Below are 17,092 nucleotides of genomic sequence, written 5' to 3' on the forward strand. Positions count from 1 at the left end.
TGTGTGTGTGTGTGTGTGTGTAAATGAATATCTTGGGTTTGTTTTTAATCTTTCCATTATACTCACAATCATTTGATGTACTCTCATTGTTTTCAATATAAAACCCACACATCCCTTTGCATAGCTTAGGAGATTTTCCTTGTACATACACAGACCTATTTTTAGATCTTAAAAACTCAATGACATGTCTTTGCTTCCATGGATGCCTCCCCTGCTTAGATTGCTCTGTCCACTCTCCTGCCTGTTGCCTGGCCAGCTCTTCCCTGTCCTGCAAAACTGATCCTACAATCTACTTTCCCTGACCAGATTCTCGCACTTCCTCCACTCCTTTGTATTTGGTCTCTCTGTTCCCAGAGAACCTATACTTTCCTGAACTGTCGCTGGTCACATTTCCAATATAAAATATTGAATGACTTTATGGAACCAGTATTTAAAGAAGGTTGTCTTGATAAGGGAGAGGGAAAATTGGGGACTAGCAGGCCACACAGTGGTAACTGTACTGAGATGGTCATGAAGGGGCTCTGAAAGCAGTGGTGTACAAGGAGGAGAGAATGTGTGAGGGATGTCACTGGTTGAAGGTGGGGAATGGGAGAAGACATTCAGATGAAAATGACTATTATATGGTAAGCTCAGTATCAAGACAGAATTTTGCACCACTCACCTGTTTGATTGTGACTGGGAAGGATGGAGGAATTCATGTTTGATCATGCTGATCATGTTTTGAGCTGAGGGTAGGGCCTGTCTAGCAAGCATTTGGAGGGTGTTCAGGAGGGAGGATGTGTGGCTGGATCCACAGATTAGGATTGTGGTTTCACAGCGTCACAGAAATACTGGGTTGAATTAATAGGGTGGAGGGCTCTGAAGACTGTGCTGGTGTTTGGGTGAACTCTCTAGAGTGAGAATATGCACAATTAAGGACAGCCCCAGGAACAGGAGTTGGACGAGGGGGAAGCCACTATAAAGAGGGACAGGTGAGGATGTGCAAGGGACTTGTATTCTGGATACTCACCCTCATTGTTTTCATTTTAGCCCTACTTATCTCAGAGTTGGTGTATAAGAAGAGATGCACTAGAATCTCTCCTTTAATCTCTGCCAGAGAGCAGCTTGGATGATCCCTATGGAAATGGTTGCTCTAGAAAACCAAACTATTACAGAATTTGTCCTCCTTGGTTTCCATGACATAGCTGAGCTGCATCTCCTTTTCTTTATTGTGTTCACTGTCATCTACGTCTCTACTGTCATGGGGAATGTACTAATCATTGTGGTGGTGGTTAGCTCACAGAGGCTCCACACACCCATGTATTTCTTCCTGGCTAACCTGTCCTTCCTGGAGATCTTGTACACCTCCACAGTGGTGCCAAAAATGCTGCAGGGCTTCTTGCAGGAGGCAACCATCTCTGTGGCTGGATGCCTGCTCCAGTTCTTTATCTTCGGTTCTCTAGCCACAGCTGAATGCTTCATGCTGGCCGTCATGGCCTATGATCGATACCTGGCGATCTGCTATCCACTCCACTATCCCCTTCTGATGGGGCCCAGAGGGTGTTTGGGGCTGGTGCTCATAGCTTGGCTCTCTGGTTTCATGGTGGATGGATTGGTTGTGGCCCTAATGGGCCAACTGAGGTTCTGTGGCCCCAGCCAGATTGACCACTTTTACTGTGACTTCATGCCTTTGATGGGCCTGGCCTGCTCAGATCCCAGCATTGCTCAGATGGCAACATTCGTTCTCTCTGTGGTCTGCCTCACTATCCCCTTTGGACTGATTCTGACATCCTATGCCCGGATTGTGGTAGTTGTGCTAAGAGTCCCTGCGGGGGCCCAGAGGCAGAGGGCTTTCTCCACTTGTTCCTCCCATCTGGCAGTAGTGTCCACCTTCTATGGAACTCTCATGGTCTTGTACATTGCACCCTCTGCCATCCACTCCCCACTCCTCTCCAAAGTCTTTGCTCTGCTCTACACTGTGGTCACCCCTCTTCTCAATCCTGTGATCTACACCCTGAGGAATAAGGAGATTCATCATGCACTGCAGAGGCTTCCGTGTATTAAGCACATTGAAACACCTGATTGAAGGAGGATGGTGGTGAAGATTTTATCTGGACTTTGGATGTCTCCACTGGGGTTTCTTTCAGGACTGACTGGTTGGGGAGGAAGAACTTTGTTTTTTTTTTTTTTTTTGACATTTCCCTTTGTGAAATGTTCTATAGTTACTTTAAAAAATTAAAAAATTTCAAGTGCTAACTTAAAATTTACTTTTATCTTTTATTCTTTTTAAAATAGGCTATGTAGGGGCACCTGGCTGGCTCAGTGGGTTAAAGTCTCTGCCTTCAGCTCAGGTCATGATCCCAGAGTCCTGAGATTGAGCCCCGTGTTGGGCTTTCTGCTCAGTGGGGAGCCTCCTTCTCTCTCTCTCTCTGTCTATCTCTCTGCCTACTTGTGATCTCTGTCTGTCAAATAAATAAATAAAATCTTAAAAAAATAAAAATAATAAAATAAAATAGGCTATATATATTTAATAGAGAAAATAGGTACACAAAAGTAGCAACAGAAAGCTGACCTGGAAATGTTGGCTACTAGTATTGTGTGTGGATTGTGAAACTTTGTAGTCTGTTTTTCCACTGGACACTATGTCTCAAACATCTTTCTGTTTCAGGAAGTATGTACTTATGTATTCTTTTGGGTTTTTAGAATGGCTAAACATGATTTGTTTAAATAGTGTTCTATTGTGGATTCTTTTTAGTGATTTGCAATTCATTCACCATACATACATAGTTCACATCCAGATTTTACTACAATAAATCTTTAGAACTTCAACTGCCTGGTCTAAGGATCTCTAATATTTTTTAAAACTTAAAGATGAATGTATTTTATTTATTTCTTTTTAATTTTTTTATTGTAGACAATTTCAAACATATGAAAGAAGAGAGAAAATTATAGCAACCCCATGCAGCAATCATACACCTTCAGTATCTGTTATTTGCAACTCTTTCAATAACCTGTACCTCCTTCTTTTTCTCAAAATTTTAGAGCACATTCAGAAGTGTACATTGTGTAATACATATTCCACATATAAATATTCACTGTGCTCTATGACCGGTAAAGATATTTTTAATTAACTTTTATTTTTAATACCAATACAGTTAACATGCAGTGTATTATTAGTTTCAGGTGTACAATGTAGTGATTCATCACTTCCATAGATCACCCTGTGCTCATCATGACCAAATACAGTTCTTAGTTCCCACCACCTAGTCCACCCATCCCCCACCCACACCTCCTCTGGTGATCATTAGTTTGTTCTCTATAGTTAAGAGTCTGTTTCATGGACACCTGGGTGGCTCAACTGGTTAAACTTTGCCTTTGGCTCAGGTCATGATCCGAGAGTCTGGGGATGGAGACCTGTGTTGGGCTCCCTGTGCAGCTGGGAGTCTGCTTCTCCCTCTGCTTCCCTGCCCCACTAGCACCCTCTCTCTCTCACTTATTCACTCTCTCTCTCTCAAATAAATAAAATCTTTAAAAAAGAGTTTGCTTCCTGGTTTGTTTCTCCCTCTCTTTCCCCTTGGTTCACTTTAGTTTCTTAAAAACTCCACATGTAAGTGAAATCAAAAGGTATTTGTCTTTCTCTGACTTATTTAACTTAGCATGATACCTTCTGGTTCATCCATGTCATTGCAAATGGCATGATTTCATTCTTTTTGAAGGCTGAGCAATATTCCATTGTAAATATACACTACATATTCTTTATCCATTCACCTGTTGATGGACAACTAAGTTGTTTCTTTTTTGGCTATTGTAAATAATGCTGCTATAAACATCAGGATATATGTATTCCTTGAATTAGTGTTTTTGTATTTTTTTAGGAAAAATAGTGTGTCCTTACTGGATCATAGGGTAGCTCTATTTTTACCTTTTTGAGGAACCTCCATACTGTTTTCTATATTGACTGTACCAGTTTGCATTCCCACCAGCAGTGTAAGAGGGCTTCCCTTTTACTGTATCCTCACTAACATCTGTTGTTCCTGAGTTATTAAATTTAGTGATTCTGACATGTGTGAGGTGATATCTCATTGTGGTTTTGATTATGAGTGATGTTGAGCATGTTTTTATATGTCTGTTAGCCATCTGTACATCTTTATGAAGAAATATCTGTTCATTTCTTCTGCTCATTTCTTAACTGGACTTTTTGTTTTCTAGATACTGAGTTCGATAAGTCCTTTATTGATTTTGGATACTAGACCTTAATCAGATGTGCCATTTGCAAATATATTCTCCCATTCTGGTGGTTGTCTTTTTGTTTTGTTGATTTTTTTCCTTTGCTGTGTAGAACTTTTTTTTATCTTGATGTAGTCTCAACAGTTTATTTTTGCTATTATTTGCTTTAGCACAGAGGAGAGGGTAGCTTTATTTTCACCTTTTTGAGGGACCTCCATGCTGTTTTCCAGAGTGGCTGCACCAGCTTGCATTCCCACAAAAGGATAGGAGGGTTCTCCTTTCTCCGCATCCTCGCCAACATCTGTCATTTCTTGACTTGTTAATTTTAGCCACTCTGACTGGTGGGAGGTGGGATCTCATTGTGGTTTTGATTTGTATTTCCCTGATGCCGAGTGATGTGGAGCACTTTTTCATATGTCTGTTGGCCATCTGGATGTCTTCTTTGTAGAAATGTCTGTTCATGACCTCTGCCCATTTCTTGATTGGATTATTTCTTCTTTGGTGTTGAGTATGATAAGCTCTTTGTAGATTTGGATACTAGCCCTTTATCTGATATGTCATTTGCAAATATCTTCTTCCATTCTTTCAGTTGTCTTTTGGTTTTGTTAACTGTTTCCTTTGCTGTGCAAAGCTTTTGATCTTGATGAAGTCCCAATAGTTCATTTTTGCCCTTGCTTCCCTTGCCTTTGGCAATGTTCCTGCGGTTGAGGTTGAAGAGGTTGCTGCCTATGTTCTCCTCAAGGATTTTGATGGATTCCTTTCTCACATTGAGGTCCTTCATTCATTGTGAGTCTATTCTCTTGTGTGGTGTAAGGAAATGATCCAGTTTCATTTTTCTGCATGAAATGCATTTTCAGCATTTTTCTGCATGCTGTCTAATTTTCCCAACACCATTGTTGAAGAGACTGTCTTTTTTTTTTTCAATAGACATTCTTTCCTGCTTTGTTGAAGATTAGTTGACCATAGAGTGGAGGGTCTCTTTCTGGACTCTCTATTCTGTTCCACTGATCTATGTGTCTGGTTTTTAAAAAATTTTTATTTGTTTATTTTCAGTATAACAGTGTTCATTGTTTTTGCACCACACCCAGTGCTCCATGTAGTACGTGCCCTCCCTATTACCCACCACCTGGTTCCTCAACCTCCCACCCCCCCCCGCCCCTTCAAAACCCTCTGGTTGTTTTTTAGAGTCCATAGTCTCTCATGGTTCATCTCCCCTTCCAGTTTCCCTCAACTCCCTCTCCTCTCCATCTCCCCATGTCCTCCATGTTCTTTGTTATGCTCCACAAATAAGTGAGACCATATGATATTTGACTCTCTCTGCTTGACTTATTTCGCTCAGCATAATCTCTTCCAGTACCGTCCATGTTGCTACAAAAGTTGGGTATTCATCTTTTCTGATGGAGGCATAATACTCCATCGTGTATATGGACCACATCTTCCTTATCCATTCGTCCGTTGAAGGGCATCTTGGTTCTTTCCACAGTTTGGCGACCATGGCCATTGCTGCAATAAACATTGGGGCACAGATGGCCCTTCTTTTCACTCCATCTGTATCTTTGGGGTAAATACCCAGCAGTGCAATTGCAGGGTCATAGGGAAGATCTATTCTTAATTTCTTGTGGAATCTCCACACTGTTCTCCAAAGTGGCTGCACTAACTTGCATTCCCACCAACAGTGTAAGAGGGTTCCCCTTTGTCCACATCGTCTCCAACACACGTTGTTTCCTGTCTTGCTAATTTGGGCCATTCTAACTGGTGTCAGGTGGTATCTCAATGTTGTTTTAATTTGAATCTCCCTGATGGCTAGTGATGATGAACATTTTTTCATGTGTCTGATAGCCAATTGTATATCTTCATTGGAGAAGTGTCTGTTCATATCTTCTGCCCATTTTTTTTAAGATTTTATTTATTTATTTGACACAGAGAGAGAGATCACAAGTAGGCAGAGAGGCAGGCAGAGAGAGAGGAGGAAGCAGGCTCCCTGCGGAGCAGAGAGCCCGATGTGGGGCTCGATCCCAGGACCCTGAGATCATGACCTGAGCTGAAGGCAGCGGCTTAATCCACTGAGCCACCCAGGCGCCCCTCTTCTGCCCATTTTTTGATATGATTATCTGTTTTGTGTGTGTTGAGTTTGAGAAGTTCTTTATAGATCCTGGATATCAACCTTTTGTCTGTACTGTCATTTGCAAATATCTTCTCCCATTCCGTGGGTTGCCTCTTTGTTTTGTTGACTGTTTCCTTTGCTGTGCAGAAGCTTTTGATCTTGAGGAAGTCCCAAAAGTTCATTTTTGCTTTTGTTTCCTTGGCCTTTGGAGACATATCTTGAAAGAAGTTGCTGTGGCTGATATCGAAGAGGTTACTGCCTATGTTCTCCTCTAGGATTCTGATGGATTCCTGTCTCACGTTGAGGTCTTTTATCCATTTTGAGTTTATCTTTGTGTATGGTGTAAGAGAATGGTCGAGTTTCATTCTTCTACATATCGCTGTCCAGTTTTCCCAGCACCATTGATTGAAGAGACTGTCTTTTTTCCATTGAATATTTTTTCCTGTTTTGTCGAAGATTATTTGACCATAGAGTTGAGGGTCCATATCTGGGCTCTCCACTCTGTTCCACTGGTCTATGTGTCTGTTTTTATGCCAGTACCATGCTGTCTTGGTGATCACAGCTTTGTAGTAAAGCTTGAAATCGGGTAAGGTGATGCCTCCAGTTTTGTTTTTGTTTTTCAACATTTCCTTAGCAATTCATGGTCTCTTCTGATTCCATACAAATTTTAGGATTATTTGCTCCAGCTCTTTGAAAAATATCGGTGGAATTTTGATTGGAATGGTGTTAAAAGTATAGATTGCTCTAGGCAGTATAGACATTTTAACAACGTTTATTCTTCCAATCCAAGAGCATGGAACAGTCTTCCATCTTTTTGTGTCTTCTTCAATTTCTTTCATGAGTGTTCTGTAGTTCCTCGAGTACAGGTCCTTTACCTCTTTGATTAGGTTTATTCCCAGGTATCTTAGGGTTCTCGGTGCTATAATAAATGGAATTGATTCTCGAATTTCCCTTTCTTTATTTTCATTGTTAGTGTATAAGAAAGCCACTGATTTCTGTACATTGACTTTGTATCCTGCCACGTTACTGAATTGCTGTATGAGTTCTAGTAGTTTGGGGGTGGAGTCTTTGGGGTTTTCCATATAAAGAATCATGTCATCTGTGAAGAGAGAGAGTTTGACTTCTTCCTTGCCAATTTGGATACCTTTTATTTCTCTTTGTTGTCTGATTGCCGTTGCTAGAACTTCTAATACTATGTTGAACAAGAGTGGTGAGAGTGGGCATCCTTGTCGTGTTCCTGACTCAATGGGAAGGCTGCAAGCTTTTTCCCATTGAGGATGATAGATTTTCTGAAGTTCAGGAATGTTCCCTCCATCCCTATACTTTGAAGCGTTTTCATCAGGAACGGATGCTGGATTTTGTCAAATGCTTTTTCGGCATCAATTGAGAGGACCATGTGGTTCTTCTCTCTTCTCTTATTGATTTGTTCTATCACATTGATTGATTTGCGAATGTTGAACCAAACTTGTAACCCAGGGATGAATCCTACCTGGTCGTGGTGGATAATCTTAATGTGCTGCTGGATCCTGTTTGCTAGGATCTTGTTGAGAATCTTTGCATCCATATTCATCAGTGATATTGGTCTAAAATTCTCCTTTTTGGTAGGGTCTTTGCCTAGTTTGGGGATCAGGGTAATGCTGGCTTCATAAAAAGAGTCTGGAAGTTTTCCTTCTGCTTCACTTTTTTGGAACAGCTTCAGGAGAATTGGTGTTATTTCTTCTTTGAAAGTTTGGTAGAATTCCCCAGGGAATCCGTCAGGTCCTGGGCTCTTGTTTTTTGGGAGGTTTTTGATCACTGCTTCAATCTCATTACTAGATATCGGTCTATTCAGGTTGTCAATTTCTTCCTGGTTCAATTTTGGGAGTTTGTAGTTTTCCCAGGAATGTATCCATTTCATCTAGGTTGCTTAGCTTATTGGCATATAACTGTTGGTAATAATTTCTGATGATTGTTTCTATTTCCTTGGTGTTAGTTGTGATCTCTCCCTTTTCATTCATAATTTTATTAATTTGGGCTTTCTCTCTTTTCTTTTGGATTAGTGTGGCCAATGGTTTATCGATCTTATTGATTCTTTCAAAAAACCAGCTTCTAGTTTCATTGATACGTTCTACCGTATCTCTGGTTTCTACCTCATTGATCTCTGCTCTAATCTTGATTATTTCCCTTCTTGCATGTGGAGTTGGTTTGATTTGTTGTTGATTCTCCAGTTCTTTTTTTTTTTTTTGTAAACGAACAAAGCTTTATTATTTATTCCCTTTCATTACAAAAACAAGGCTCGGACAACAGAATGGACCCCTGGGTTCACCCGCACATTAAGCAAAGTAGCCCCAGAGAAAAATGGCGTAGCTAACACAGACGATGAGGTTGATGTCCAGAAGGGTTTTTTTTTTTTTTTTTTCCAGAAGGGTTTTTACGAGGGGGTTTTCTTCCCCTCGCAATTCCACTGTGCTTGGGGGCTCCTTGCCCAGGCTTTCCATTCCACAGAGCCACAAGATGGCTCTCATCACTTTGGACTGCTTTGGGGTCGTGTCACAGCTGGGGGTTTGGATATGTTTTCTTGAACAATCTCCAACTGGATGTTTGTGATGCTGGCCTCTGGTGTCCCCCTCTGAGAGACAGTAAGAGGCCAGGGAGTTGGTGGTGGCACCTGTTCCTTCTGGACCATGGGGTCATGACGAGTAAACCAGGTCAGGCGGCTTACCATCTCCTTGGAGGGTGACTCTGTGAACCAGCTCACAATGGACACAGTGATCAGAGTCACTGCAGACCGAACCATGGAGAAATAGAGGTTCTTTAAGGTTTAGAGACAGCTGGTGTATTCTGGATTTTTCAATTTTTTTGAGGGAGGCTTGGATGGCTATGTATTTCCCCCTTAGAACTGCCTTTGCTGTATCCCATAGGTTTTTTTTTTTTATAAATTTATTTTTTTTTTCAGCGTAACAGTATTCATTGTTTTTGCACAACACCCAGTGCTCCATGCAATATGTGCCCTCCCTATTACCCACCACCTGGTTCCCCCAACCTCCCACTCCCACCCCTTCAAATCCTTCAGGTTGTTTTTCAGAGTCCATAGTCTCTTATGGTTCGCCTCCCTTTCCAATTTTTTTTTATAAACATATAATGTATTTTTATCCCCAGGGGTGCAGGTCTGTGAATCGCCAGGTTTACATACTTCACAGCACTCACGATAGCAAATACCCTCCCCAATGTCCATAACCCCCTCCCCCTCTCCCAACCCCACCTCCCCCCAGCTACCCTCAGTTTGTTTTGTGAGATTAAGAGTCATTTATGGTTTGCCTCCCTCCCAATCCCATCTTGTTTCATTTATTCTTCTCCTATCCCCCTAACCCCCCATGTTGCATCTCCATGTCCTCATATCAGGGAGATCATATGATAGTTGTCTTTGTCCAATTGACTTATTTCACTAAGCATGATACCCTCAATGCTTTGAAACTGCAACTCAATCACAAGGATAAGTTCAGAAGGAACTCAAACACCTGGAAGCTAAAGACCACCTTGCTTAAGAATGCTTGGATCAACCAGGAGATCAAAGATGAACTTAAACAATTCATGGAAACCAATGAGAATGAAGACACTTTGGTCCAAAACCTATGGGATATTTCTTTTGATGGAATACTATGCAGCCATCATCAAGTCCTTTGGGCTTTCCACATCTAGTATCATATAATCTGCAAAGAGTGATAGTTTTTCTTCTTTCCTGATTTGGATGTTTAATTTCTTTTTGTTTTCTGATTGCTGAGGCTAGGACTTCTAGTACTATGTTGAATAGCAGTGGTGATAATGGACATCCCTGCCGTGTTCCTGACCTTAGTGGAAAAGCTCTCAGTCTTTCTCCATTGAGAATGATATTTGTGGTGTGTTTTTCATAGATGACTTTGATGATATTGAGGTATGTGCCTTCTATCCCTATGCTTTGAAGAGTTTTGATCAGGAAGGGATGCTGTACTTCATCAAATGCTTTTTCAGCATCTATTGAGAGTATCATATGGTTCTTGTTCTTTCTTTTATTAATGTATTGTATCACATGGATTGATTTGCAGATGTTGAACCAACCTTGCAGCCCTGGAATAAATCCCACTTGGTCGTGGTGAATAATTCTCTTAATGTACTGTTGGATTCTATTGGCTAGTATTTTGGTGAGAATTTTCGTACCTGTGTTCATCAAGGATATTGGTCTGTAATTCTCTCTCTCTCTCTCTTTTTAAAAAGATTTTATTTATTTATTTGCAGAAAGAGAGAGAGATCACAAGTAGACAGAAAGGCAGGCAGAGGGAAGGGGGGAAGCAGGCTCCCCAGTGAGCAGAGATCCCAACATGGGGCTTGATTGCAGGACCCTGAGATCACGACCTGAGCAGAGACAGGCGCCCCAAGTAATTCTCTTTTTTGATGGGATCGTTGTCTGGTTTTGGAATCAAGGTTCTGTTGGCCTCATAAAATGAGTTTGGAAGTTTTCCTTCCATTTCTATTTTTTGGAACAGTTTCAAGAGAATAAGAATTAATTCTTCTTTAAATGTTTGGTAGAATTCCCCTGGGAAGCCGTCTGGCCCTGGGCTCTTGTTGGTTTGGAAATGTTTTTTTTTTTAAACTTTAAAAAATTTATTTTAATTTTTGAAAAATTTAACTGAGATATAATTGACATATAACATACTCATGTCAGGTGTACAATGTAATGATCTGATATTTGTATATATTGCACAATGACCATCACCTTAAGTCTAGTTAACTTCTGTCACTATTTATAGTTACAAATGTTTTTTTCTCGTGATGAGATCTTTCAAGACCTACTCTTTTTTCCCCCCAGTTTTTAAAAATTTCTTTTCAGCGTAACAGTATTCATTGTTTTTGCACCACACCCAGTGCTCCATGCAATATGTGCCCTCCATATTACCCACCACCTGGTTGGAAATTTTTGATGACTGTTTCAATCTCCTTACTGGTTATGGGTCTGTTCGGGTTTTCTATGTCTTTCTGGTTCAGTTGTGGTAGTTTATATGTCTCTAGGAATGCATCCACTTCTTCCAGATTGTCAAATTTTCTGGCGTATAGTTACTCATAATATGTTCTTATAATTGTTTGCATTTCTTTGGTGGTGGTTGTGATCTCTCCTCTTTCATTCATGTTTTTATTTGGGTCCTTTCTCTTTTCTTTTTCATAAGTCTGGCCAGGGGTTTATCAATCTCATTAAATCTTTCAAAGAACCAGCTCCTAGTTTGTTGATTTGTTCTATTTTTTTTATCTCTATTTCATTGATTTCTGCTCTGATCTTTATTATTTCTTTTCTCCTGCTGGGTTTAGGCTTTCTTTGTTGTTCTTTCTCCAGCTCCTTTAGGGGTAGGGTTAGGTTGTGTATTTGAGACTTTTCTTTTTTCTTGAGAAAGGCTTGTATCACTATATATTTTCCTCTCAGGACTGCCTTTGCTGTGTCCCACAGATTTTGAACCATTGTGTTTTCATTATCATTTGTTTCCATGAATTTTTTCAATTCTTCTTTAATTTTCTGGTTGACCCATTCATTCTTTAGAAGGATGCTCCTTAGTCTCCATGTATTGGGGTTCTTTCCAAATTTCTTCTTGTGATTGAGTTCTAGCTTCAGAGCATTGTGGTCTGAAAATATGCAAGGAATGATCCCAATCTTTTGATACTGGTTGAGACCTGATTTAGGACCCAGGATGTGAGCTATTCTGGAGAATGTTCCATGTGCACTAGAGAAAAATGTGAATTCTGTTGCTTTGCAATGGAATGTTCTGAATATATCTGTGATGCTCATCTGGTCCAGTATATCATTTAAAGTCTTTATTTCCTTGTTGATCTTTTGCTTGGATGATCTGTCCATTTCAGTGGGGGGGAGTGTTAATGTCCCCTACTATTATTGTATTATTGTCAATGTGTTTCTTTGATTTTGTTATTAATTGGTTTATATAGTTGGCTGCTCCCATGTTAGGGGCATAGATATTGAAAATTGTTAGATCTTCTTGTTGGACAGACCCTTTGAGTATGATATAGTGTCCTTCCTCATCTCTTATTATAGTCTTTGGCTTAAAATCTAATTGATATAAGAATTGTCACTCCAGCTTTCTTCTGATGTCCATTACCATGGTAAATTGTTTTCCACCCCCTCACTTTAAAGCTGGAGGTGTCTTTGGGCCTAAAATGAATTTCCTGTAGACACCATATTGATGGGTTTTGTTTTTTTATCCATTCTGATACCCTGTGTCTTTTGATTGGGTCATTTAGCCCATTAACATTCAGGGTAACTATTGAGAGATACGAATTTAGTGCCATTGTATTGCCTGTAGGGTAACTATTACTGTATATTGTCTCTGTTTATTTCTGGTCTATTACTTTTAGGGTCTCTCTTTGCTTGGAGGATCCCTTTCAATATTTCCTGTAGAGCTGGTTTGTTGTTTACAAATTCTTTTAGTTTTGTTTGTCCTGGGAGCTTTTTATCTCTCCTATTTTCAGTGATAGCCTAGCTGGATATAGTATTCTTGGCTACATGTTTTTCTCGTTTAGTGCTCTGAATATATCATGCCAGTTCTTTCTGGCCTGCCAGGTTCTGTGGATAAGTCTGTTGCCAATCTAATATATTTAGCCTTGTATGTTACAGACTTCTTGTCCTGGGCTGCTTTCAGGATTTTCTCTTTGTCGCTAAGGCTTGTAAATTTTACTATTAGGTGACAGGGTGTGGACCTATTCTTATTGATTTTGAGGGGGTTTCTCTGCACCTCCTGGATTTTGATGCTTGTTACATTTGCCATATTAGGGAAATTCTCTACAGTAATTCTCTCCAATATACCTTGTGCTCCCCTCTCCCTTTCTTCTTCTTCTGGAATCCCAATTATTCTAATATTCTAATGTTGTTTTGTCTTATCGTATCACTTATCTCTCGAATTCTCCCCTCATTGTCCAGTAGTTGTTTGTCTCTCTTTTGCTCAGCTTCTTTATTCTCTGTCATTTTGTCTTCTATATCACTAAAACTCTTTTCTGCCTCATTTATCCTAGCAGTAAGAACCTCCATTATTGAGTGCACCTCACTAATAGATTTTTAAATTTCAACTTGGTTAGATTTTAGTTCTTTTATTTCTCCAGAAAGGGCTTTTATTTCTCCAGACAGTGTTTCTTTAATATCTTCCATGCCTTTTTCAAGCCTGGCTAGTACCCTGAGAATCGTCATTCTGATCTTGAGAGCTGACATATTACCAATGTCTGTATTGTTTAGGTCTCTAGCCTTCAGTACTGCCTCTTGTTCTTTGTTTGTTTGTTTTTTTTTTGTCGTTTTTCTGCCTTGTCATTTTATCCAGATAAGAATATATGAAGGAGCCAATAAAATACTAAAAGGGTGGCAAAGACCCCAGGAAAATGTGCTTTCACCAAATCAGAAGAGACCCCAAATTGTGGGCGGAAGAAAGGGGTTAAAAAGAATTTCAGAAAAAAAATTAAAAAGAGAAAAAAAAAGGAAAAAATATAAAGAAGAAAAAATATATCTATTAGACTGTTGACTAGAACAGGGTCACCCCCTTAATTTTGGGAGTATTTTGGTCTCTTAGAAGAAACTACCTCCCAAAATTTTAAAGAATGAAAAACACAAAAAAGGTCAACACGATGAAAGGATGGAATATGAATATAAAGATGAAATTTTAAAAAAATTTCTAAAAAGGAGTTGATAAGATAAGTTGGTTGGGAGAATGAAGAAAAAGAAAGTAGTGAGAATTTGCTCAGGCTGGAAACTAGAACAAAGCCCTGTGCTAGATTTAAGGTGTATTTTGATCTATTAGAAGAAGTTGTACCCCACATTTTTTTAGAAGAAAAAACCCTATGTGTATACCAAAAATAAAGTTAGATACAATGAAAGATAAATTATGAGTATAATAGTAAAGGTTCAAAAAATATTTTTTTATTTGTTTATTTTCAGTGTAACAATATTCATTGTTTTTGCACCACACCCAGTGCTCCATGCAATACGTGCCCTTTCTATTACCCACCACCTGCTTCCCCAACTTCCCACCCCTCGCCCCTTCAAAACCCTCAGGTTGTTTTTCAGAGTCCATAGTCTCTCCTGGTTCATCTCCCCTTCCAATTTCTCTCAACTCCCTTCTCCTCTCCACAAAAAAGATTTTTTTAAAATGAAAGGTATTGTTAAGATAAAGCTGTTAAAAAACGTTAAAAGAGGAAAGGGTAAAAGTTAAGAAAAAATTTAGCAGAAGAAAAAAAAAGGAAAAAAAATTAATTAACTTTGCAAGACTAAGGAATCATGGAGAGAAAGCCATGAATTCCATGCTTTGCTTTCTCCTCTGGAAATCCGCTGTTCTCCTTGGTAAGTGAACTTTGTCATGGCTGGATTTGTTGCTGATCTTCTGGGGGATGGCCTGTTGTAATGATTCTCAAGTGTCTTTGCCCGAGGCAGAATTGCACTGCCCTTACCAGGGGCCGGGCTAAGTTAACTGCTCCGGTTCGCTTTCGGGAGCTTTTGTTCCCTGAACGCTTTCCATAGAGTTCCAGAGGGTGGGAATGAAAATGGTGGCCTCCCAATCTCTGGCCCAGAGTAGCTGAGAGCTCAGGGCCCCTCCTCAGTGTGCCCTCTGAGAAAAGCGCTCAATCCCTCCCATCTCCCTCATCTCTGGCTACGCTCTGAGCTCACATGGCCTGTGACCAAACATCTCTGTCTCTGGGGCACAGCCCCACCAGGAGTCTCCAAACCCTGAAGATCCTTGAGCTCTTCCAGGGGGAGTCTCCCCAGATCATGAAGAGTCCCCACTCACAGAGCAGTGGCCTGTGCCATGGATCATGGTAAGGTAACCCCGAATTGAGAGCTCACTCCTCAGCTCCATCTCTGTAGCCAGCTTCCCTGCTCTAATACCTGTGAGCTCTGTGACACTCAGACAGCACCGATCCTTCTGTGACCCCGTGGGACCTGAGGCCACACTGTCCCCGCATGGGCTTCACCCTGGCTTAGCTTCTGGAGTGATGTCCCTCAGTGGAGCAGACTTTTAAAAGTTCTGAAAAGTTTTAAAAGTTCTGCTCCATTTCTCAGCTGCTTGCCGGGAGCTGGCCCCTCTCCCCATGATCTATCTTCCCATCGCTTTGGATTCACTTCTCCGCCGGTTCTACCGTTCAGAAAGTGGTTGATTTTCTGTTTCTAGAATTGCTGCTCTTCTTCTCTTTGATCTCCTGTTGGATTTGTAGGTGTTTGGAATGGTTTGATAAGTTATCTAGCTGATCTCCTGCGACCTGATGTCATCTCAGTGTGCTACTTCTCTGCCATCTTCATAATATAACTTGATTTTTAGAAAAATTTTTATTTATTTTTAAAATTTCCCTTCAGTGTTCCAGAGTTCATTGTTTATGCACCACTCCCAGTGCTCCATGCAATACATGCCCTCCTTAATACCCCCCCCCCCCCGCCAGCCTCACCCAACCTCCCATTCCTCTCCCCTCCAAAACCCTCAGTTCGTTTCTCAGAGTCCACAGTCCTTCATGGTTCATCTCCCCCTCTGATTTCCCCCCCAACTTATTTTTCCTTTCCTTCTCCTAATGTACTCCATGTTATTCCTTATGTTCCACAAGTGATAATTGTGATAGTTGACTTTCTCTGCCTGACTTATTTCACTCAGCATAATCTCCTCAGTCCCATCCATGTTGATGTAAAAGTTGGGTATTCATCCTTTCTAATGGCTGAGTAATATTCCACTGTCTATATGGACCACATCTTCTTTATCCATTTATCTGTTGAAGTGCATCTTGGCTCTTTCCATAGTTTAGCTATTGTGGACATTGCTGCTATGAACATTGGCAAAGAATAACAAGGCAGGAAACAGCAAATGTTGGAGAGGATATAGAGAAAGGGGAAGTCTCTTACTCTCTTGGTAGGAATGCAAGTTGGTGCATCCTTTGGAAAACAGAGCGGCAGTTCCTCAAAAAATTAAAAATAGAGGTATCCTATGACCTGGCAATTGCGCTCCTGCATATTTACCCAAAGATATGGAGATGGACCATATCCCATTGGTATTTTGATTGGGATTGCATTGAAAGTGTAGATTGTTCTGGGCAGCATTGACATTTTAGCGATGATATTCTTCAAATTCTTGAGCATGGAGTGTTTTTCCTTCTCTTTGTGTCTTCCTCCTCCATTTCTCTCATCAGTGTTCTGTAGTTTCTAGAGTATAGATCTTTCACTTTTTTGGTTAGGTTTATTACTCAGTATCTTGTGGGTTTTGGTGCTATTGTAAATGGAATAGCTTCCTTAATTTCTGATTTCTGTGCATTGATTTTGTATCTTACCATGTTGCTGAATTGATGTTTGAAGTCTAGTAATTTCAGGGTGAAGTCTTTGGGTTTTCCACAAAAAGTATCATGTCATCCATGAAGAGAAAGAGTTTGACTTCTTCTTTGCCAATTTGAGTACCTTTTATTTCTTTTTGTTGTCTGATTGCTGTTGCTAGGACTTCTAGTACTATATTGAATAATATTGGTGAGAGTGGGCATCCTTTTCTTGTTCCTGATCTTAACAGAAAGGCTCTCAGGTTTTCCCCATTGAGAATGATATTTGCTGTGAGCTTTTCATAGATGGCTTTTATGATATTGAGTAATGTTCCCTCTGTCCCTATACTTGAAGAGTTTTAATCAGTAAAGAATGCTATATTTTGTTAAATGCTTTTTCTGCATCAATTGAGAGGACCACTTGTTTCTTCTCTCTCCTCTTATTAATATGTTCTGTCACACCAACTGATTTGCAAATGTTGAATCACCCTTGCATCCAAGGAG

The 17,092-nt window shown here is 40.3% G+C and overlaps 1 protein-coding gene across 1 annotated transcript; it reads left to right on the plus strand.

Moving 5' to 3' along the window:
- Positions 1-1,108: 1,108 nt before the first annotated feature.
- Positions 1,109-2,065, plus strand: LOC123930882 (olfactory receptor 11A1). The gene has a single exon (XM_045987330.1). It carries the CDS (start codon positions 1,109-1,111, stop codon positions 2,063-2,065), a length of 957 nt encoding a protein of 318 aa, XP_045843286.1.
- Positions 2,066-17,092: the final 15,027 nt, after the last annotated feature.

Source organism: Meles meles, chromosome 2 (assembly GCF_922984935.1).
Source record: "Meles meles chromosome 2, mMelMel3.1 paternal haplotype, whole genome shotgun sequence".
NCBI classification, from domain to species: domain Eukaryota; kingdom Metazoa; phylum Chordata; class Mammalia; order Carnivora; family Mustelidae; genus Meles; species Meles meles.